At 42.4% G+C, this 22,532-nt stretch overlaps 1 protein-coding gene across 3 annotated transcripts in view; it reads right to left on the bottom strand.

Annotated features, from left to right (window-relative positions):
* Nucleotides 1–22,532, bottom strand: part of FANCD2 (FA complementation group D2) — a 1,694,389-nt gene that overhangs the window by 480,259 nt on the left and 1,191,598 nt on the right. For all 3 annotated transcript variants that reach the window (XM_044077594.1, XM_044077597.1, XM_044077595.1), the window contains exon 32: nt 20,416–20,534. In XM_044077594.1, coding sequence (XP_043933529.1) covers nt 20,416–20,534 — 119 coding nt within the window. The remainder of the gene's footprint in view (nt 1–20,415; nt 20,535–22,532) is intronic.

The raw sequence follows: 22,532 nt of genomic DNA, 5'->3' as shown, positions 1-22,532 counted from the left end.
ACACATTCCCCACACTCTCATGGCCTCTCTGCACAGAGGATAAGATCATGTTCCCCTTTGCTTGGTAATATACCAGATCACCACCATGTTGTCAGTTTGAACTGCTCTGGTCTCCAGACGGAGGCACTCCTGAAAGGCTGGCAACATTAGAAGGAATGCTCTCATTTCCAAGACATTTATGTGCAATTTAGTCTCTGTGGTGGACCATGTGCCTTGAACCGTCCTGCCCTGAAAATGTCCCACCACCCCAACAGGGAGGAGTCTGTGGTCACTGTAGCCTTAGGAGGGGGAAGACAAAATGGTCTGCCTAGAATTAGGTCCTGAGACTGAAGCCACCAATCAAGATGATTTCTGCAAACCTGAGCCATGCTGATGGTCATGGACATGGGATGAACCTGAGCAGACCACTGGACTGCCAGGGTCCACTGAAGAACCCACGTGATACTTGGCGATTGGCACTAACTGGATGGCTGCCACCATCAAACTTGATTCTTCAAGAATCAGATGAACTGACGGGCACTCTAGATGCAGCAAGTGGGAGACCTGATCTCGAATTAATTGAATCCCGTGTAAGGGTACTGCTGCAGTCTCAGATACTGTGTCCAATTGGACCCCAATAAACTCTAAGTTTTGGCACAGAGAAAGATTGGATTTTGGCCGACTGATTGTGATGCCTAGATGCCAAAAAAGGTTGAGGGTGTAACTGGTGGCCATTAATAGTCGATGTCTCATGGGATTTGTGAAGAGCCAATCATCCAGGTACAGGAAGACCTGTAATCCCTACAGCCTGAGATGAGCTGCCACCTCTGCCATGCATTTGGCAAACACCCATTGGGCTGTGGTGAGTCCAAAGGGCAGGACTCTGAACTGGTTGTGATTGTCCCCTAACAAGTAGCGCAGGAGTCTCTTGGAGTATATGTCGCTCTTGATATGATAGTACTCATCCTTGAGATCCAATGAGCACATCCAATAGTCCTTGCGCAACAGAGGCAGAATGGACTGGAGAGTGGCCACCAGGAACTTGGACTTCTTGACCGATAGGGTGGGCTCGCTGAGGTCCAAAATTGGATGCAGGTCTCCAGTCTTTTTTGGTACCAAAAAGAAGTGAGAGTAAGTTCCAGACCTTCATTGTCCTGTTGGGGTCTCTTGAATAGCCCTTTTTTGAAGAAGATCTTGAACCTTGAGATAGGCCAAGTCCCTTTGGTGGGGTGGAACGTCCGGAAGAGATTTTAGAATCAGAGGGGACCAAAATAAGGGAACGAATTAACCCCCGTAAATAATCTTTAACACTCACTGATTGGAAGTGAGACTTGTCCAGGCTAGTGGGTGAAGGGGGAATCATCCTCAACTGCCAGGCAGGGCTTCTCTGTCTACCACTGAATCCCCTAACCCAAGCTTGTAGCAGATGATTCCTGGGGAGCATCCTGAAAGGAAGACTGAGTCCTGTGGAACTTGAGCTTCTTACTTCCTCTCTGAGTCTTGAAAAAGGAACGTTGGGGAGTAGAAAACTTGGTTCCCACTGCAAACAGAGTCCTACCCTCCTGCTCACTGCAGGTCAAAGTCTCCTTAATGGATGGTCCAAACAAGGTGGAACCATCAAAGGGGGGATTAGTAAAGGATGCCTTAAAGGGTTCCTCAAACCTACAAAGGAAAAGCCAGACATGCCACCTAATGACAATGCCCGTGCCAGGTGCTCGAGAGGTGTCCTAGCCACACTGAAATCAACCTCATCGAAGCATTAGCTAAGGAAGTCAACAGCCTAGGAGAGACCAGCTTAAGGCTCTCTGGAGACAACTCTGTGAGAGAAGTGGTGAGTTCAAACACAAAATCCCTCTGAAGCCAGGTAAAGTGTGCCATATATTTAGCTGTTCTCAGTCTGAAAGTAGCTGAGGCAAACACTTGCCTTCCAAAGGGGTCAGTCACCTGAGACTCTCTGTTCAGGGATGGATTGAGGAGCTCTGTTCTGTCAGCTCCTTCTTAGTAATGGCAGCCACTACAATGGCATCGATGGGTACAACTTTGCTCCAAAAGGTTTTATCCTTGATAAAACAGAGGAATTTGTCGGCTTTCTTGGGCACTGGTTCCACCATGTCAATCTCCTTCCAAGCCTTCCTGGCAATAAGTTCTACAAGCTCGTTGGCATGGGGGGGACAACCAGATAAAAGACTGGCCCATCCCGACAGCCTTCAGGAACACTGATTCATCCAAAGATGGGGCTGGGGAAGACTAACTACCACATTAAGAATTTCGAGGATGTCCCCAAGGTATATTTCCTCAGCCAGAAGTCTGGGGGACCTGTCTCCCTCTTCAAAATCCGTGTCTTCCATGACAGACTCTCTGGGGGAGTCCAAGTGTCTCCTCTTATACATTCTCTTCCAAGGGGCTTCCCCCACAGTGGGCTCGGGGAAGAACTTGGAAGAGACAGGAACCCCAAGTGGGGCAGTGCCCATCTGGAGGTGCTAGCGGGAGGGCTGACCCTGGAAGGATGATGAGGCCTCGACATCCAAACCTGAGAAAGGCTGGGAGGGGAACCTAAAGAAGGAGAGGTAACTACCAAACTGGAGTAGGTCCTCTCTACCGCCCAGAAGACCGACAGACTGGACGAAACTCCCCTCTCCTCACTGGCACTGGGAGCCACCCGGCGAGGGGGGAAAAGGGACCCCGATGCAGCACCAAAGTCCTGTGATGATAACGGCACTAAGCTGTCTAGTGCCGAAGCCCCTAAACGAAGGGAAATGTCTGAAAATTCTGGGCCTGACCCCCACTCCCAGGGAGCTAGCACCAACTTCATGAGGATGAGGCATCATCTGTTCCAAGGGCAGCGCAACAGAGTCAGTCAGGGACCCTGATGGTCTCAAGAAGGGAGGAATACCGGTCATCATTGGCCTCTCACTAGGATCACTCTGAGCCTGATGTTCCAAAACCGGATGGATTAGAAGAGGAGAGTGGACTTCTGTAGATGGAGAAGGTCCCCTGGGGATCTGAGCTGGGGATAATAAGCCCAACTAAATTTGGGCTTTGAAAAAACTCATCATCATCCCGTCTATATCCGAGGGTAGTAAGCTGCAGGAGAATCTGGAAGATGCTGATGAATGGCACAATCTAGCTGGGGATCCTGCCTTGGATCCCACTGCCCTAAGGTCCCTGGAGAAGGACAAACTCCACTGCATTGGATCCGATCTTCTGGAAAACCAAGCTGGAGAACTATCAGTGACAATCGGCTCTGATACAGCAATCAGATCTGAGGTCCTGGAAGGATCCAAAGCTTTGGACGGCACGCCAGACAAAACAGACAGATGGGTCGGATGCAGTGAAGGCTTGTGTCAAGTCGGATCCAAAGGCATCCGTGGTGCCCAGACCTCAGATCCTAGAGGCTGATCTGAGGCTCTCAGAGTGAAGAGCCCAAATCCGAAGTCACAGAGGCTGGAATCGGATCCGGGGATCTGCGAGCCTAGGTTTCTTAGAAAGAGACGGAGACCCCCTTGCAGAGAGGGGGACGCCTCTTCCTTGGGTCCTGAGAGGATTTGGTAGGAGAGTCCGAGGGCAGAGGACCTGCTTGAGCCAAGCCCTTCAGCAGTAACTTATTGTGGTGCTCCATACGGGCCCTGGGATTGAATGTGGCATAAATGTCACATTCAACCTCTAGGTGCGCCACTCCCAAGCAGTAAATACAGTCCTTTTGTGAATCAGAATAAGGCATTTTCTGAAGGCAAGAGAAGCATCTTTTGAAACCTGAAGGTTTGTCAGACATGCTACCACTCACACACACCAGAAAAAAGAATATATATATAGATATAGATACATACATACATATATATATATATATATATATATATATATATATATATATATATATATATATATATATATATATATATATACACCTCACAGTAAGACGTTGTCCTGCTCGATTCTCAGCTAGAGCGTCTTCTGTGTGGAGACATGCATGAATGGGAGTACCTTCGTTGAAGGTTGTGCGTCAGGGCCGGCAACTCGGCACGTAAAAACATACTGCCAATCATTAGCGGACCAGAGTACCGCTGTGGCGACCCCTAACCGGGAAAAGCCAAAAGACACAACAACACACATTTTATATATATATATATATATATATATATGCCGGTCCCAATCCCGGATAAATGGGGAGGGTTGCGTCAGGAAGGGCATCCGGCGTAAAACTTCGCCAAATCATTTCAAGCAGTCACCAATAAACATTTTCATACCGGATCGGTTGAGGCCTGGGTTAACAATGACCGCCACCAGTACTGTTAGCCTACAGGGTGCTGGCGGAAATTGGGCTAATGTTGGCTGAAGGAGGAGAAGAGGTGGAAGACATGGCCGAAGGCAGGAAGAGAGGAGAAAGGCTAGGACTGTGGTAGTGAGGGTCGGAAAGTTGAATGTTGGCAGTATGACTGACATAGGGAGAGAGCTAGCTGATATGATGGACAGAAGAAAGGTTGGTATATTGTGTGTGCAAGAGACCAGATGGAAGGGGAGTAAGGCTAGGTGTATCAGAGGTGGGTTCAAATTGTTTTATCATGGTGTGGATGGGAGGAGAAATGGCGTAGGAGTTATTCTGAAGGAACAGTATACTAAGAGTGTTTTGGAGGTGAAAAGAGTGTCGGATAAAGTGATGTTTATGAAGCTGGAAATTAATGGTGTAATGATGAATGTTGTTAGTGCATATGCTCCACAAGTTGGCTGTGCAATGGATAAGAATGAAAAATTTTGGAGTGAACTGGATGAAGTGGTGATGACCATACCCAAGGGTGAGAGAGTGGTGATTGGAGCAGATTTCAATGGGCATGTTGGTGAAAGGAACAGAGGGGATGAGGAAGTGATGGGTAGGTATGGTGTTAAACAAAGGAATGCAGAAGGTAGTGGATTTTGCGAAAAGGATGGACATGGGCTGTGATGAATACGTATATTAACAAGAGAGAGGAGCATAGGGTGACATACAAGAGTGGAGGAAGATGCACACAGGTGGATTATATCTTATGTAGGGGGGGCAGTTTGAAGGAGATTGGAGACTGTAAAGTGGTGACTGGAGAAAGTGCAATTAGGCAGTATAGGATGGTGGTTTGTAGGATGACGCTAGTGATCAAGAAGAGGAGGAGGAGTGTGAGGGCAGCACCAAGGATCAAATGGTGGAAATTGAAAAAAGGTAATTGTGAGGTGGAGGTCAGGGATGAGTTAAGGCAGGCACTGGATGGTAGTGAAGAGTTACCAAATAGCTGGGTAACTACAGCAGAGCTACTAAGGGAGACGGCTAGAAAGGTGCTTGGTATCACATCTGGAAAGAGGAAGGACGACAAGGAGACATGGTGGTGGAATGAGGAAGTACAGGAGAGTATACAGAGAAAGAGGTTGGCAAAGAAGAAGTAGGATTGTCAAAGAGATGAAGAAAGTAGACAGGAGTATAAGAAGATGAGGTGCATGGCACAGAGAAAGGTGGCGAAGGCTAAGGATAAGGCATATGAAGAGTTGTATGAAAGGTTGGACACTAAGGAGGGAGAAAAGGACCTGTATCGATTGGCTAGACAAGGGGGCCCGAGCTAGGAAAGATGTGCAGCAGGTAAAGGTGATAAAGGATAATGAGGGAAACATACTCACAAGTGAGGAGAGTGTGTTGAGGAGATGGAAAGAGTACTTTGAGGGGTTGATAAATGAAGAGAATAAGAGGGAGAGAAGGTTGTATGATGTGCGGATGGTGAATCATGAAGTGCAGTGGATTAGCAAGGAGGAAGTAAGGATAGCTATGAACAGAATGAAGAAGGGAAAGGCTGTTGGCCCAGATGACATACCTGTGGAAGCATGGAGGTGTTTAGGTGAAATGGCAGTGGAGTTTTTAACCAGATTGTTTACTGAAATCTTGGAAAGTGAGACGATACCAGAGGAATGGAGAAAAAGTGTTTTGGTACCAATTTTTAAGAGTAAGGGTGATGTGCAGAGCTGTAGTAACTACAGAGGGATTAAATTGATCAGTCACAGCATGAAGATATGGGAAAGAGTAGTGGAAGCAAGGTTAAGAAGGGACGTGATGATTAGTGATCAGCAGTATGGTTTCATGCCGGGAAAGAACACTACAGATGCGATCTTTGCTCTGAGAGTGTTAATGGAGAAGTATAGAGAATGTCAGAAGGAGTTGCATTGTGTTTTTGTAGACTTAGAGAAAGCATATGACAGAGTGCCTACAGAGGAGTTGTGGTATTGTATGAGGAAGTCAGGAGTGTCAGAAAAGTATGTAAGTGTGGTACAGGATATGTACGAGGGTAGTGTGACAGCGGTGAGGTCTGCGGTGGGAGTGACGGATGCGTTTAAGGTGGAGGTGGGGTTACATCAAGGATCAGCTCTGAGCCCTTTCTTATTTGCAATGGTGATGGACAGGTTGACAGACGAGATCAGACAGGAGTCCCCTTGGACTATGATGTTTGCAGATGACATTGTGATCTGTAGTGAGAGTAGGGAACAGGTGGAGGAGACCCTGGGGAGATGGAGATATGCTCTAGAGAGAAGAGGAATGAAGGTCAGCAGGACTAAGACAGAATATATGTGTGTGAATGAGAGGGAGGCTAGAGGAATGGTGAGGATGGTTTAAATACTTGGGGTCAAGTAGTTTGGAGTAACGGTGAGTGTGGAAGAGAGGTGAAGAAGAGAGTACAGGCAGGATGGAGTGGGTGGAGAAGAGTGTCAGGAGTGATTTGTGACAGACGAGTACCTGTAAAAGTGAAAGGGAAGGTCTACAAGAGGGTAGTGAGACCAGCTATGTTATATGGGTTGGAGACAGTGGCATTGACAAAAAGGCAGGAGTTTGAGTTTGATGTGGCAGAATTAAAGATGTTAAGATTTGCACTGGGTGTGAAGAGGGTGGACAGGATTAGGAATAAGTATATTAGAGGGTCAGCACAGGTTGGAAGGTTTGGATACAAAGCCAGAGAGGCACGATTACATTGGTTTGGACATGTGCTGAGGAGGGATGCTGAGTATATTGGGAAAAAGATGCTAAGGATGAAGTTACCAGGTAACAGAAAAGAGGAAGGCCTAAGATAAGGTTTATGGATGTGGTGAGAGAGGACATGCAGGTGGTTGGTGTGACAGAGCAAGATGCAGAGGACAGGAAGAAATGGAAACAGGTGATCTGCTGTGGCGACCCCTAACGGGAACAGCCGAAAGATGATTATATATATATATATATACATATATATATATATATATATATATATATTATTTTTTTAAACTAAGGAAAGGGTGAGGGAAAAATGAGACAACAGCTAGGGGAAGAAAAATTATTACTAAGCCAATAAAGTAATGGGAGTGGAGGAAAACTATTTTAATCACAGATATAGACTATCGCTTTCGAAAGGAATGAAAAAATTAGACAAAAAGAGTCACTTATCTGAATATGAGGAAGTTCAGGCCTGGATCATATCCTAAGTGTTTAGTGGCAAATGAGATCTGAGGGTTAGAGGTCAACAGGGGATTATGGGAAGGGAAGGAGCTTAAGCTCTGGATCTATTAGTTGTCAGCTCAGATCCAAGACCCATTTGTGATGAATAATGACCTGGATAGCATCAGATAAAATTTTATTCATCACTCATATATACCACAAGAAAGGCCAGTGTATGGCGTAATAAAAGCAGTATACATTGTTAAGCTGCTACCATTACAAAAATATTGACTGCCACCTGACGTTTATCTACATTTTTCTATTCTGAGTTTGTAGCTTCTAACTAGTTTCACTTTTTGATTGACTAATCTATTTGTCTGACTTGCCTTCGATGCTTCAGTAATATGGTAAGGTCTTACTGCTTATTGTACTCTTTTGACATTTTGTATCTAGACCTTTTCTCCTGGGCCCCTGCTGAAAATGAGTACTGATGATCCAGTTGGACTTTTCTGGTAAACAAAAGTCAATAAATAAATCCTTTGCCTTTCAAAGACTAACTTGACTCTGCTTCTTCTGTATTCCTTTTTGTGACATACAGCTCATCGCCACTTAAACTAAATCTTAAACATTTTTTTAAATAAATTCACATGAAAGAACTGATTACAAGGGTTCTTTTTAAAACAAGATGGCAGATGTAGCTTCAAGTCAGGAAAGTACTCTGTGCACCACAATTCAAGAATAAATGGACTTCTGCCTGATTTCTGAATACAATACAATTACTGAAACTTAATGGATTGTTTTAATTTTACTCAGTTACTTTCGCTTATATTTTTTTTAAATGCATAAGCCTTTGAAAAGAAAGCAGCTACCTTTAAGTCCAGTAAAAAAATAAATTATGTACTCGCCATAATGTTCCATCTGTGTTGTCCATTTTCATTCTTCCTCAACAGTTGAGTTGGGATCTAATCCTTGGATCAGAATCAGCCGTTACTACAGCTCTTGCTGCCCACAAAGCTCTCGAGCTTCTCCCTTACTCACAATGCACCAAACCCTAATATACCTCAGATCTTGTTTGCTAAATTAGAATAAGTAAAACTATTACTATGAATTTCTGGTTACAGAAAGCCATTATCAGGAGCTCAACAGAAGAACCCGCAGAGTCCACAAAAGCTCTCGTTCTTCCAGAAATCATTGTTGAATGGTTGAAGGTTGGTGGGAGGGGAGTTGAGGAAGAATGAAAATAGACAACACACGATGAGTACATAACTTCTTTATCTGATGTCAAAGTTCTTTTATTCCTCAGTAGTTGGGACAAAGTCCCCAGCAACCTGAAATCCTGGGTGGACTCTAAGGAAGGATATTCCTGAGCATGGTTGAGCCAAAGGCTGCTCTTCCCCTTGAAACCAGACCTAGTTTGTAATGAAGGTATGACAGTTAGTCCAAGTTGCAGCTGCACATATGTCATCCATGGAATGTATGGACAAAAACACTGACAAAGTTGCAATGGATCTAGTCGAGTGGGCTATTAAAGGTTTTGGTAAGGAAATAACCAATTTATTGATGACAAAAGATAGACAGTCGGTAAAGCCATCGTGCCAAGGTTACTTTTGTTACTGATTTACCTAATTTGGCATCAACAAAGGAGATAAATAGTTGATTAGATTTTCTAAATTATTTTGCCCTATGTAAGTAGAAACCATAACAGTCTATGAACATCTAACAAGTGCAACATACAGTGGATATACAAAGTGTACACACCCCTGTTAAAATGCCAGGTTTTGTGATATAAAAAAATGAAACCACAATAAATAATTTCAAAACTATTCTCACCTTTAATGTGACCTATAACCTGTACAATTCAATTGAAAAACAAATCTGTTAGGGGAAAAATATGGAAAATAAAAAACATACAATAAGCTGGTTACATAAGTGTGCACACCCTTAAACTAATACTTTGTTGAAGCACCTTTTGATTTAGTTACAGTTTTCAGTCTTCTTGGGTACACACCTGCCATCAATGAAAGAGACTCTGATTAACCCCAAATAATGTTCAGCTGTCCTAGTAGGATTTTCCTGATATTTACTCAGTTGCCTGCTACAGCAAAAGCCATGGTTCACAGAGAGCTTACAAAGCATCAAAGAGATCTCATTGTTGAAAGGTATCAGTCAGCAAAAGGGTATAAAAACATGTCCACAGCATTGGATATACCATGGAACACAGTGGAGACAGTCATCAATAAGTTGAGAAAATATGGGACAACAGTGACTTTGCAAAGAACTGGACGTCCCTCCAAAACTGATGAAAAGACCAGACAAAAACTGGTCAGGGAGGCTGCCAGGAGACCTATAGCAACATTGAAGGAGTTGCAGGAATGTCTGACAAGTACTGGTTGTGTACTACATGTGACAACAATCGCCCGTATTCTCCATATGTCTGGGCTATGAGGTAGGGTTGGAAGATGGAAGCCTTTTCTCACATAGAAAAGCATCCAGGCCTGGCTAAAATCTGCAAAGCAATACATAGCCGGTTGATACTAGGCTATCTGCCCTAGGGCATTTATAAGCCTAGCCAGAGTGTGTTTGGCTTTCGCCACCCTTTTAGATTAGTTGACTGTGCCTCTGTATAGTAGGTCACAGAAGATAGCCTTTTTGAGGTTAGTTTACTATGCCTCTGTCTAGTAGGGACACAGAAGAGATCCCAGGGGTAAACCTACGATCTCGCATCCACTCGTCAAGATTTCTCTTGAAGAGGGTCATTAAGGAACTCTGCCTAACATGGATTGGGATTTTGTTCCAGAGTGAGGGGAGCCTCTGGGATATGAATCTGTCCCTCAAGCATGTCCTATTTATTTCTGTGCTGAGGTTTAAGTCCCTGGAGCATGTAGCTCTAAGGGATTTGGATTTCCTGAGGTGGAGCATGTCCATTAATTCTGGGTTGGACATGGCTTTATACGTCAGGCACAGATCGCCTATGAGTAGGTGGTAAGTAACTGAGTAGAGCTGGAGTTTCTTTAGCCTAATCTCGTAGGGCATCTGTTTGAGTCCCTTGATCCTCTTGGTGAGGTACTTTTGGGGTCTTTCCAGTTGCTGCAGGTGTTGGGTAAGGTACATCCCAAATGGCACATTGTATTCAATTATGGACCTGATGAGTAGAGGGGCACAATGACTTCTCTTGATCTACATGTGAACCCTTTTGTGATAAGGTGGGCTATATAGAAGGTCTTTCTAACCACTTTGGCAACGTGATCGTCAAAGGAGAGATTGCTATCTACTTGGGTCCCCAAATCCCTAATTACTTCTTCCGTACTTAATGGATTACCACCTATGTGGCAATTTGTGGGCACTTTGTTTTTCCCAAAGGGGATGACTATGCACTTTTTGGCATTTAGCTTTAGGCCATGGCTCTGGCACCAGTTATCCGTCTCTGTGAGACCCTTTTGGAGGATGCTTGTGTCAGTCGGTGAGTCGATTATGGCACCCAGTTTGCAGTCATCTGCGAACTTGGTCAGCCATAGTCCTCCCATGTTAGCCTGCACCTCAGAGAAATATATACTGAACATGAGAGGTCCCAGGACTGAGCCTTGTGGGACGCCACTTGTAACTGGTTTAGAGTCTGACATGGCACCTGCAATTTTGACCATGTGGGTTCTATCCCTGAGCCAGTTTGCAATCCATCTTGTGACATAGGGGTTGATATTTAAGCTGGTGAGCTTATTTATGATGCCCGAGTGGGGTATTGTGTCGAAGGCTTTTGTGAGGTCCAGGTAGGCTGTGTCGACTACCTTCCCTTCATCTATGGCCTTGGTGACCGTTTCAAAGAAGTTGACCAGGTTCAAGAGGCAAGATCTGCCCTTAACAAAGCCGAACTGGGTAGGATCCAGTGTTTGGAGGTTCCCAATGTCTTTGTTTATGAGTTTCACGATGATACGCTCCATAGCTTTGCAGACCAGGCTAGTCAGGCTTATAGGGCGATAGTTTCCGGGGTCCGATGTGGCACCACCTTTGTGGAGTGGGACCACTGTTGCTGTACGCCATTCCTTAGGTATATATCATGTAGTAAGGCTGAGATTGAACAGTGACTTTATGTGAGGGTTCAGTTCTTCTTGGAGTTCATGTAAGACGCAGCCCGGGACACCGGCCGGTCCCACTGATGCTGTGTTTTTTGCTTTGGAGAGGGCAGCTCTCACCTGTGCATCTGTGATGTCAGGGAGGCTACACTCTGTTGGGATAGACATTTACTCTTTTGGGGGGGAGAAGTTTGCACTGAACCTGTCTGCCAGGATGTTGGCAATGTCTGTGGGTTCAGTGTATTTTTTGTCATTTTGCACCAACTCAGAGCATATCTGGGAGTTGCCACTCAGGTTCCTGACATAACTAAAGAAGGCCTTGTGATTATCTTTAGCATCTTGTGCAATGTTCCTTTCGAAGCTGGCCTTAGATGATTTTATGAGGGATCGTAGTTTCTTGCTCGTACTGATCAGAGATGCCTTCCCTTTTTGGGATTTTGCTCTATCATGTAGTAGCTTCCTCCTTCTGTTGTATAGCTTATTTATGGCTGGGGTCCACCAGACAGGTCTCCTGCCTTTGGAGGAATGAGTCTTGGTTTTATCTGGGATAGCACGATCCATGCATTCCTGTAGGTGTCCATAGAAAGCGTTTGTAAAGGATTCTGCGGTTTGGGCCGCATTTTCCACTGGCAGGGGGCTTTGAAGGATTCCACCTCGGTTTTGAGAAGTGTGAAGTTTGCTTTTGAGAAGTTCTTCACCGTGGTTTCCTTGGCTGGGGGTGGGGACGGGATATGGATGTCCAGTGAGATTAATTTATGGTCAGATCTTACCAATGAGGGGTATACCTCTGGTATGGAACACAGAGTCCCCATGTTGGTGATGATCAGGTCCAATATGTTTTCCCCTCTTGTGGGAGTGGTGACCAATTGTTCCATAGCATTTGAGTTTATAAATTCTAGGAACCGTTGGGCAAGGGTGTTGGGGCTTGAGTAGTGCTCCCAGTCTATGTTTGGGTAGTTGAAGTAACCCAATATAATGGTGTTTGGAGCGACCTTCATATTCTCCAGTGTTCTCAGGAAAGCCGAGTGGGGTTCCTGAGTTTGGGAGGGTGGTCTGTAGCAGGCTACAAACTGAAAGGCAGTTTTGCCCACTGTTAGTTGCACATGGATGGTTTCTGATGCTTCGTGCAGTGCCACTAAACTGGAGGTGTGGGTATCTTTGATGAATATGGATACTCCCCCTCCTTTTGTGGTTCGGTCCGAGTTTTGGAGCCGAAAAGCATGGTATGAGGTATAACCTGGTAGTGCTGGGGTGCTCTCGGGAGCCTTGAACCAGGTTTCTGTTACTGCACAGATATCGATATTCTCCATACTGAGGAGAGCCTCGAGTGCATGCATCTTGAGGTTTAGACTTCTGGCGTTGAGCAGCATTACCCTTAGTTTCTTTTTCTTTGTGTTGTCTATAGAGGTGGGTTAGTCTTTTGAGCCTTGCCTAAAAAAGGCACTATAGGGGTGGCAAGAGCCTTAGTCAGTATTCGAAAGCCCAGGGGTTAGAGGTGCAAGCCATCCCTAGTGAAGCAACGTGGCTTGTCGAGCATGTCATCCCAGGCTGAGAGACACTGGACCCCCTTTGAATGACACCAATACTTTAGCCAATTGTTAAAATTGATCATTTTGTCTTTATACTGTGGCATCATTCTTGGTGAGAGTAAGATGCTACTCAAGGTCAGGGTCATACTGGCCTGGGCTACATGATCAGAGAGCTCCTCTATGTCTCTTTTCATGTAGACATTGTCTCCCAAAAGCATGTGGGAATATGATATTATGGTCTAATGAGACCAAGGTTGAACTTTTTGGCCACAATTCCAAAAGGTACGTTTGGCGCAAAAACAACATTCGCATCACCAAAAGAAAACCATCCCCACATTGACGCATGGTGGTGGCAGTGTCATGCTTTGTGGTTGCTTTTCATAAGCTGGAACTGGGGCTTTAATCAAGGTGGAGGGAAATACCAGTCACATTTGGCCCAAAACTTTCAGGCATCTGCTAGAAAGCTGAAGATGAAGAGGATTTCACCTTTTAACACGACAATGACCCACAGCATACATCCAAATCAACAAAAGAATGGCTTCACCAGAAGACAATTAAAGTTTTGGAATGGCCCAGCCAGAGCCCAGACCTAAATCCAATAGAAAATCTGTGGGGTGACCTGAAGAGGGATGTGCACAAGATATGCCCTTGCAATTTGACAGATCTGGAGGGCTTTTGTGAGGAAGAGTGGGCAAATTTTGCCAAGTCAAGATGTGCCATGCTGACTCCTACCCAAGAAGACTGAATGCTGTAATTAAATCAAAAGGTGCTTTAACAAAGAATTAGTTTAAGGGTGTGCACACTTTTGCAACCAGCTTATTGTATGTAAAGCGCTTTTCGTTTGCTTGGTAAGCAAACTTCCTCAGACACACACAAAAAAATGTGAACAAGCACAGCTTTTACAAAATCCCACAATCAATCAATTAAAATTCATTAATCAGGCAATCAATCTAACAAGTTCCACTGAACTAGGGAACTTAATACCTGAAATCTACACATTCTATACCTGCTTAAACAGTACATAAATAGTTGATATAGATAAATATTAAATACGTTTTAAAAAGGTATTTAAAAATGTTAGAAATTAAAAATTCAATTCCTAAAACATTTTGAAGAAATAAAGGCAACAACAGCGCTACATACACGTCGTAACATCGTACTAATAGACCCGTGTATGCTAACTATATAAAACAAGCCCACCAAAAATAATACTAAATTAACTACTAAAACAATAAGTCCTAACAAAGGACCACAATTACTTAGCAGCAAATAGGTTGCATTGTTACAAATACTAACAATGCTGTTAACTAAAAACATGTACATATGTATATATGTAAATAAAAATATATAAATTAATAAGTTAATAAGAATAACAAGTAAGTTAATACAAATAATGAAAATACTTAAGACAACATATGCTTACGTAGATGGAGCATTAATTTAACGTTTTAAGCTCAATAGCTTTAAAATGCCTGAAATCGAACAAGATTCATTCAGTCCAGGGGCATGATAGGCATTTAGCCTAATCTGCCAACGTAGTTCATTCTCCAACAATCTATATTGAATAGGACCACCTCTCATGTCCTGATTAACCTGATCTATGGCCATAAATTTAAAGTGATGTGTTGGGTATTCCATAACATGCTTAGCCAAAGCATTCACCTCCTTAAGTTTCTTGATGGCGTACACATGTTCGTAGATACGTTCACAGAGCTTGCGCTCCGTTTTGCCTATATAAAAGGCCGTACACGCCTGACATTGGGCAAGATAAACCAACATGCATGAATTACAATTCATCCTATATTTCAACCTAAATTCATGGTTATGAATAAAAAATCTATTAGACTCAATAATGTATTTACAATAATTACAGGATTGGCATTTAAACATGCCTGGACATCTCGTTAAAGCTGGTTTCTGTTCAAACCACATCTTCAAGTTCTTAGCCTTTCTATAGGTAACCTGAGGGGTGGTACCCAATTTGGAAAACACAATCGTGTCTGACCAAAACAAATCCCAGTTTTTCTTAATGATAGCCCAGATATTACTGCTGTCTAAGGAAAAAGTTGTAATAAACCTGGGAATGTTCAGATTTAGGTTAGAATTGACTTGCCCAGTCTCCACTTGATCACCAACTGAAATGGGTGAAAGTTCGCCCTGTACTCTTACATTTCTACTTTGCAAAAGAGGGACATAAAACTTATTCAGACGTTTGTTAGAAACCTCGAAAATAAGTTCTTCAATAAGTCTTACTGGGTACCCACGACTCAGGAACATCTTTTTCAAAGTTAGACATTCCTGTTCAAAATCTAGTTCATCACTTACTATTCTTGCTGCCCTCACCAATTGACCCTTTACTACAGCACGTTTCTGGGTATAGGGGTGGCAGCTAGTAAAGTGTAGGAACGTATTTGAAAAAGTTGGTTTCCTATAGATTCTTGCAGTGTATCCTGCACTCGCTTGATCCTTCAGTAACATAATATCTAAATATGCTATTTTGTCGTGAGATTTTGAGTCGTGGGTACCCAATAAGACTTATTGAAGAACTTATTTTTGAGGTTTCTAACAAACGTCTGAATAAGTTTTATGTCCCTCTTTTGCAAAGTAGAAATGTAAGCGTACAGGGCGAACTTTCACCCATTTCAGTTGGTGATCAAGTGGAGACTGGGCAGGTCAATTCTAACTTAAATCTGAACATTCCCAGGTTTATTACAACTTTTTCCTTAGACAGCAGTAATATCTGGGTTATCATTAAGAAAAACTTGGATTTGTTTCAGTCAGACACGATTGTGTTTTCCAAATTGGGTACCACCCCTCAGGTTACCTATAGAAAGGCTAAGAACTTGAAGATGTGGTTTGAACAGAAACCAGCTTTAACGAGATGTCCAGGCATGTTTAAATGCCAATCCTGTAATTATTGTAAATACATTATTGAGTCTAACAGATTTTTTATTCATAACCATGAATTTAGGTTGAAATATAGGATGAATTGTAATTCATGCATGTTGGTTTATCTTGCCCAATGTCAGGCGTGTACGGCCTTTTATATAGGCAAAACGGAGCGCAAGCTCCGTGAACGTATCTACGAACATGTGTACGCCATCAAGAAACTTAAGGAGGTGAATGCTTTGGCTAAGCATGTTATGGAATACCCAACACATCACTTTAAATTTATGGCCATAGATCAGGTTAATTAGGACATGAGAGGTGGTCCTATTCAATATAGATTGTTGAAGAATGAACTACGTTGGCAGATTAGGCTAGATGCCTATCATGCCCCTGGACTGAATGAATCTTGTTCGATTTCAGGCATTTTAAAGCTATTGAGCTTAAAACGTTAAATTAATGCTCCATCTATGTAAGCATATGTTGTCTTAGGTATTTTCATTATTTGTATTAACTTACTTATTATTCTTATTAACTTATTAATTTATATATTTTTTATTTACATATATACATATGTACATGTTTTTAGTTAACAGCATTGTTAGTATTTGTGGGTTTGTTTAACAATGCAACCTATTTGCTGCTAAGTAATTGTGGTCCTTTGTTAGGACTTGTTTTAGTAGTTAATTTAGTATTATTTTTGGTGGGCTTGTTTTGCATATAAGTTGCGCATACACGGGATTATTAGTACGATGTTACGACGTGTATGTAGCGCTGTTGTTGCCTTTATTTCTTCAAAATGTTTTAGGAATTGAATTTTTAATTTCTAACATTTTTCAATACCTTTTTAAAACTTATTTAATATTTATCTATATCAACTGTTTATGTACTGTTTAAGCAGGTATAGAATGTGTAGATTTCAGGTATTAAGTTCCCTAGTTCAGTGGAACTTGTTAGATTGATTGCCTGATTAATGAATTTTAATTGAATGATTGTGGGATTTTATAAAAGCTGTGCTTGTTCACATTTTTTTGCGTGTGTCTGAGGAAGTTTGCTTACCAAGCAAACGAAAAGCGCTTTACAATAAATCGTTTGGAACCTTTGGCGTTGTTCTGTTGGTACTGCCAGTTCGTTTCAGTTTACTAGTTTGTTTTTCTTTTCTTGGTTTATAGCTTATTGTATGTACTTTATTTGTTATATTTTACCCCTAAACAGATTTGCTTGTTTTTCAATTGAATTGCACAGGTTATAGGTCACATTAAAGGTGGAGAAAGTTTTTGGAAATGATTTATTGTGGTCTCATTTTATATATCACAAAAACCCGGCATTTTAACAAGGGTGTGTACACTTTTTATATCCACTGTACATTTTCCTTTGTTTTTAAATTTTGGAAAGAAGACAGGCAAATTAACAGACTGGTTGATGTTGGATTCTGACACTATGAAAAATCAAGTAGGAAGGTTTGGAGGACAATGTTTGAAGTTCAGAAATTCTTCTAGCAGAGGTAATGGCCACTAGGAAAGATAGTTTTCCAGGTCAGAAATTTAAAATCACATTTTGCTGCTGGTTCAAAGGGGGGGGGTGAGTTAAGGCCTACAGTATTAAATTCAAGACCCAAGGTGGAGTACGGTCTTTATAAGGTGGTCTCAAAAGAAGAGTGAACTCGCAAGGAGGCCTTACAAAGCTTAGATGAAGCCAGGGAAAATTTCCCAAGACCAATATGGAAGGTAGTTGCTGCCAACTGAACCTTAATGGTCAAGGAGCTAGTTCCTTCATTAAAAACTGTTGTCAAAAATTCAAGGACACACTGTACAGGGGCTGAAAAAGGGTCAATATGTTTCTGATGTACCCAAAATGCACACCACTTCCATTTACTTCTGTAAAACTTCCTTGTAGAAGCTTTATGGGAAGATAAAATTATATGATGGACAAAGGGAGAGAGCATAGGTTGTCTAGCTATTAAAGGAAGTCGAGAAACCATGCTGTCAGCTTTAGGTTTAAGACGTCCAAATGAATCATTCCTGTCCAGTAAGACAGGAGGTCTGGAATCAGATCCAAAATCTAAGGTTGGTAGACTAGATGAGGCCAAGGAAAGGGAAACAAATCTGTTGAGGTCAGTAAGGTGTAATGAGGATAACTCTGCTCTTCAACCTGCCAGATTTCTGCAGAAGTTTGGGGATCAAGGGAGTTTGGATAAGCATAGAGGAGACCAGAGGGCTAATTATGGATCAGAGCTTCCCTTGGTGATTCCCCTGGTGGGGAGATCAGGGCAAAGAAGCCGCTGCCCTTGTTTAGGGGAGAAGCAAAAAGATGGCAGAAAGGCCGGTCCCACTGATGGAAAATCATTTCTGCCACTTTGTTGTTGAGGGACCACTCGTGAGGTAGTAGAATGGACCTGCTCAGCTTGTCTGCTATCACTCTGGACTTCCATGAGATGTGCACTGCTATCAGAAAGTGGATGGAAGAGACTGCCCAATACCACACTCTGTGGGCTTCTCGGCACAAAGGGTAGACCTGGTTCCTCCTTGTTTATATACCAAACTAACTACATACTGTTATTCTGAACTGCAATAGTTTCTGAAGGGAGACAGTCTTGAAATACTTGCAATGCTCACAGCACTGCTATCATTTCTAGTATGTTAATGTGTGTCTTGGCCTCTTCAGTGGACCAAGTACCTTGGATGGTTTTTGCCAGGAAGTACCCCCCCCCCCCAATCTAGGATGCATCCATGGTCACTACAGCCTTGGGCTGAGAGAGAATGACAGGACGGCATTGAAGAACTTGATCTGATCGAATCCACCACCAAAGATATATTCTACATGCTTGAATAAATTTTATTTGGACTGACATGCGTTGTTAAGGAATCAATCATTGAGTTGCTAGCATCCGTTGAAGAATCCTCATGTGGAATCTCGCTAGAGGAACTAAAATTATGGTCGCTGACATTGACCCTAGAGGTTGTAAAATCAATTATGCTGAAACTGCTGTGAATTATCTTCTTGACCTGGAATCTGACAGTCTGTACGCTTGCAAGAGGAAATTAAGCTGTTACTGATACCATGTTGAAAATTGTTCCTGTAAACGCCAGTATCTGAGAAGGTTCTAACTGAGATTTGCTGTAATTTATGATAATTCCTAGAAGGGAGTGAGTCTGGAGTACCTGATTTCTTGCTCTTATGAGTAGATGCCTGGTTGGGACGGTAAAAGGGCCAGTCATCTAAATATGGAAATGCCTGGAATCCCTGCAGTCTCAAGTGAGCTGCCACCACTGCCATGTATTTGGTGAACATCACCATCAACATGTGGGGTGATCAAAGGGCAGGGCTCTAAACTGGTAATGACTGGCTCCCAGCCAGAAGCAAAAGTACCTTCTGAGCTGTCTGTTAATTTTTATGTGATGATATGCATCTTGAAGGTCTATCAAGAACATCCAGTCATCCTTGACCAAAAAGGGTAAACTGGACTGAACTGTCACTATCTGAAACCTTGTGTGTCAAACTGATTTGTTCAAGTTGTTGAGATCCAAAATTGATCTTCAGTCCCATGTTTTTTTTGGCACTAAAAAGAATCTTGAGTAAGTTCCGGATCCTGTCTGGTCTGGTGGGACATCTTGAATGATTCTTTTTGCCAATAGCTTTTGCATTTCTAGTGCTGCTGTTTTCTCCCGAGTGGGCGGAACATCGGGAAATTTGCATGAGGATGGAGGTGGAAGGGAAAAGGGAATTAAATAACCTCTGGAAATAACCTTCTGCACCGATGAATCTTTTGTGATGTCTAGCCAGGCTCTTTGGTGCAGAGATAAACAACTCCCTGATGCCTCCAGAGGGGAAAAATTGGGGATCCTTTCAGGAGCGCTGATGCGGTCTGTCAGAGAAAGAATCTCTAGGCGCTCGGTTTTGCTGGCCACCTCTGGCATGTGGGTGGTGTCTTCCATTACACCCCCCCCCCCCCCCGTGGGAACTATCTTTACATGGAACTTGGAAAGGATCTTGGGACATTTCTTAAACACTTGCGTCCTTTTTCAGACATCTTCGAAAATAGGAAGGAAGAAAAATAGAAATGATTTTCCTTTTTAAGGACAAGAGAAATAAGGGCAAGGGAGGAAAAAGTAACAATAACTGTACTCAAGGATACACTGAAAAGTGTAAAGAAAAAGGAAAAAATCTACAAAAATACCAGCAATGATATATAAAGGATATACTAAGTGTAAGAAAAATATACAGGGGTTAAAAAAAAGCCAAGAAAAATACACTTATCTGAAAATAAGCTTGAGAGGTCAGATGATCACGTCTACTTCAAGAAAGTGGCAAACAAGATCTGAGGTATGATAGAGGTTGGTGTATTGTGGGTAAGGGAGAGGCTTGAGAGCTTTATGGTCACCACGAGCAATAGTAATGAGGATCAGATCCAAACCCAGCTGTTGAGAAATGAATGAAAATTGACATCAGATCACTGCTTTCCTCTAAATAATATGAAAAATAAAGTTCCAACAAAGTAAAGCAACATATAAATGCCATAAGGACAAGGCAATATTAGACCACATACCAGGCAAATAGTGTACGTAGTGTTTGCAACAAAAGCTGGTAAGATGTAGACATTAGCTGATACTCTTTTAAGTCAACTCCTGGTCCATCTACAACACCATGGTTTTCAGATGTTGTCACCTAAACAAAGGAATAACGCACAAGTAAAACACAATAAGAGTTTGCTTCATCCCTTTACCAAATTGATGTCAAGTTGCTGCAGTATGGCATAATGACATTTTTAGATTTAAAAGTATAGATTTCTCAACATTAAAATAGGGGACATCGAGATATAAAAGTGACCATCACATTACCTGATCTTCAAGAGGGTTTTCCTCAAGAGGTTAGCGTTCAGTAAAGTCATTCTTTGCCCTCTTGCAAGACTTCTCTAATTTCCTCTGGACCCATATTCAAGGAAGGCCATGCCCATGCTACTGTATGCACTTCCACAGGTATCCAGTTCTGACTCTGCCTAACTCCTCTAAAGATGGGTACCTATCACCTGTACTTGAAATCAAGATGAATGGCAAGTTAAATACCTTAGAAAACTTTGAATTTCATTTACTTACATAGTGGATGCAAGGAGACCCTGCAGAGTTATGGCACTACTAAAGGAGACTGACAGTGAGGAAAAAACACACAATGCACAGGGTTTACTTAAAGCATGGTTGATAGTATGATTATTTCCATAGCTGCAACTTCTTAAATCGCCAGACCCTCTGCAGTGGGTTAGCATAGGAGGATAATTCCAAGTTGTAAGAAAAGCAGGGAGGGTGCACAGAAAAGTCTAAGGAAGTAACTCAAACAAGATTCCCTGAAGGAAGCAATAGTTAGGACAAGATGCCTTAAAGTAACACCCTTTAAAAGAAAAGCTCTGTTCTTTGAACAGATGGCTGAAGTCATAAGCACAGTGAACATGTGGACAGATAACATCAATTCAGTACAGCACAAGTGTGCACCATGAACACATTTCTAAAATAAACAAAAGACAGAGCTACTGTCTAGTAAAACAGGATCCAGTGCTTCTAGGTTAAGGCCTTCTGGTCACGTTATGTTAGTGAACAATACAGTCTTCGAGCCATTCAGAAAAGGTCTGCCTAGCAAAAAAGAAGACCATTCGCTCAAAGAAAGCACAGTGAAGCTGATTTCTTTTCAAATGTTCTTTGGCCTTTTTTTGAGATAAAATCATAGGTTCATAGGTAGGTACTAGGCTATCGGCCCAAGGGCCTACGTAACCCTAGCCAAGAAGGTTCCCTGGCTTACGCCACCCAAGAAAGTTATTTTCCTGTGCCACTGTCGAGCAGACACACAGAAGTGATCCCCGGGGTGTATTTCCTATTTCCCATCCACTCATCAAGATTTTTCTTGAAGAGTGCTAATGAAGAACTTTGCTCGACATAGATGGGTAGCCTGTTCCAGAGTATGGGAAGTCTCTGGGACAGGAATCTATCCCTTCAGCATGTCCTGTTTATTGTGGTGACAAGGTTTAGGTCCCTAGTGTGTGTAGCTTGGAGGGATTAGGATTTCTTTAGGTGTAGCATTTCCAACAGCTCTGGGTTTGACATAGCTTTATATGTTAGGCAGAGATCACCTCAGAGTAGGCGATATGCTACGAAGTAAAGCTGGAGTTTTTTGAGGCGGTCAGTGTAGGGCATTTGTTTGAAGCCAGTAATCGTCTTTGTGAGGTACTTCTGTGGCCTTTCCAGCTGCTGCAGATATCTTGTGAGGTACATTCCAAAAGGGGCATTGTACTCTATATTGGGTCTAATGAGTGCCGAGTAGAGGGGAACTATGACCTCTTTTTGCTGGATAAGAACCCTTTTATGATGAGCTGTGCCACATAGAAGGACTTCCTGACTACTGTGGCAATGTGACCACATAGCCACACGAAGCCCAAAGCACAGTAAAAAATAGATCTATTCCAAATACAATACAATTATTTATTAATATATTTATTAATATATTTATTAAATATTTTAATTTTTATGTGGTTTTAAGTTTTTATTTATTTATACTAATGCACTTTATTTAGATTATTGGCTACGTCCAGTAACAATGGACAATTATGGTGTAGGTATCTAGGTAGGGGAGTGCTGGTTCTATTTATTGCACAAAATTGTATATTTCTTTAAGGAACTG

Source organism: Protopterus annectens, chromosome 7.part0 (genome assembly GCF_019279795.1).
Source record: "Protopterus annectens isolate FY-2018-M chromosome 7.part0, PAN1.0, whole genome shotgun sequence".
NCBI classification, from domain to species: domain Eukaryota; kingdom Metazoa; phylum Chordata; order Ceratodontiformes; family Protopteridae; genus Protopterus; species Protopterus annectens.
Note: the sequence above shows the minus strand (reverse complement) of the source record. Positions and strands in the feature narration are given on the sequence as shown.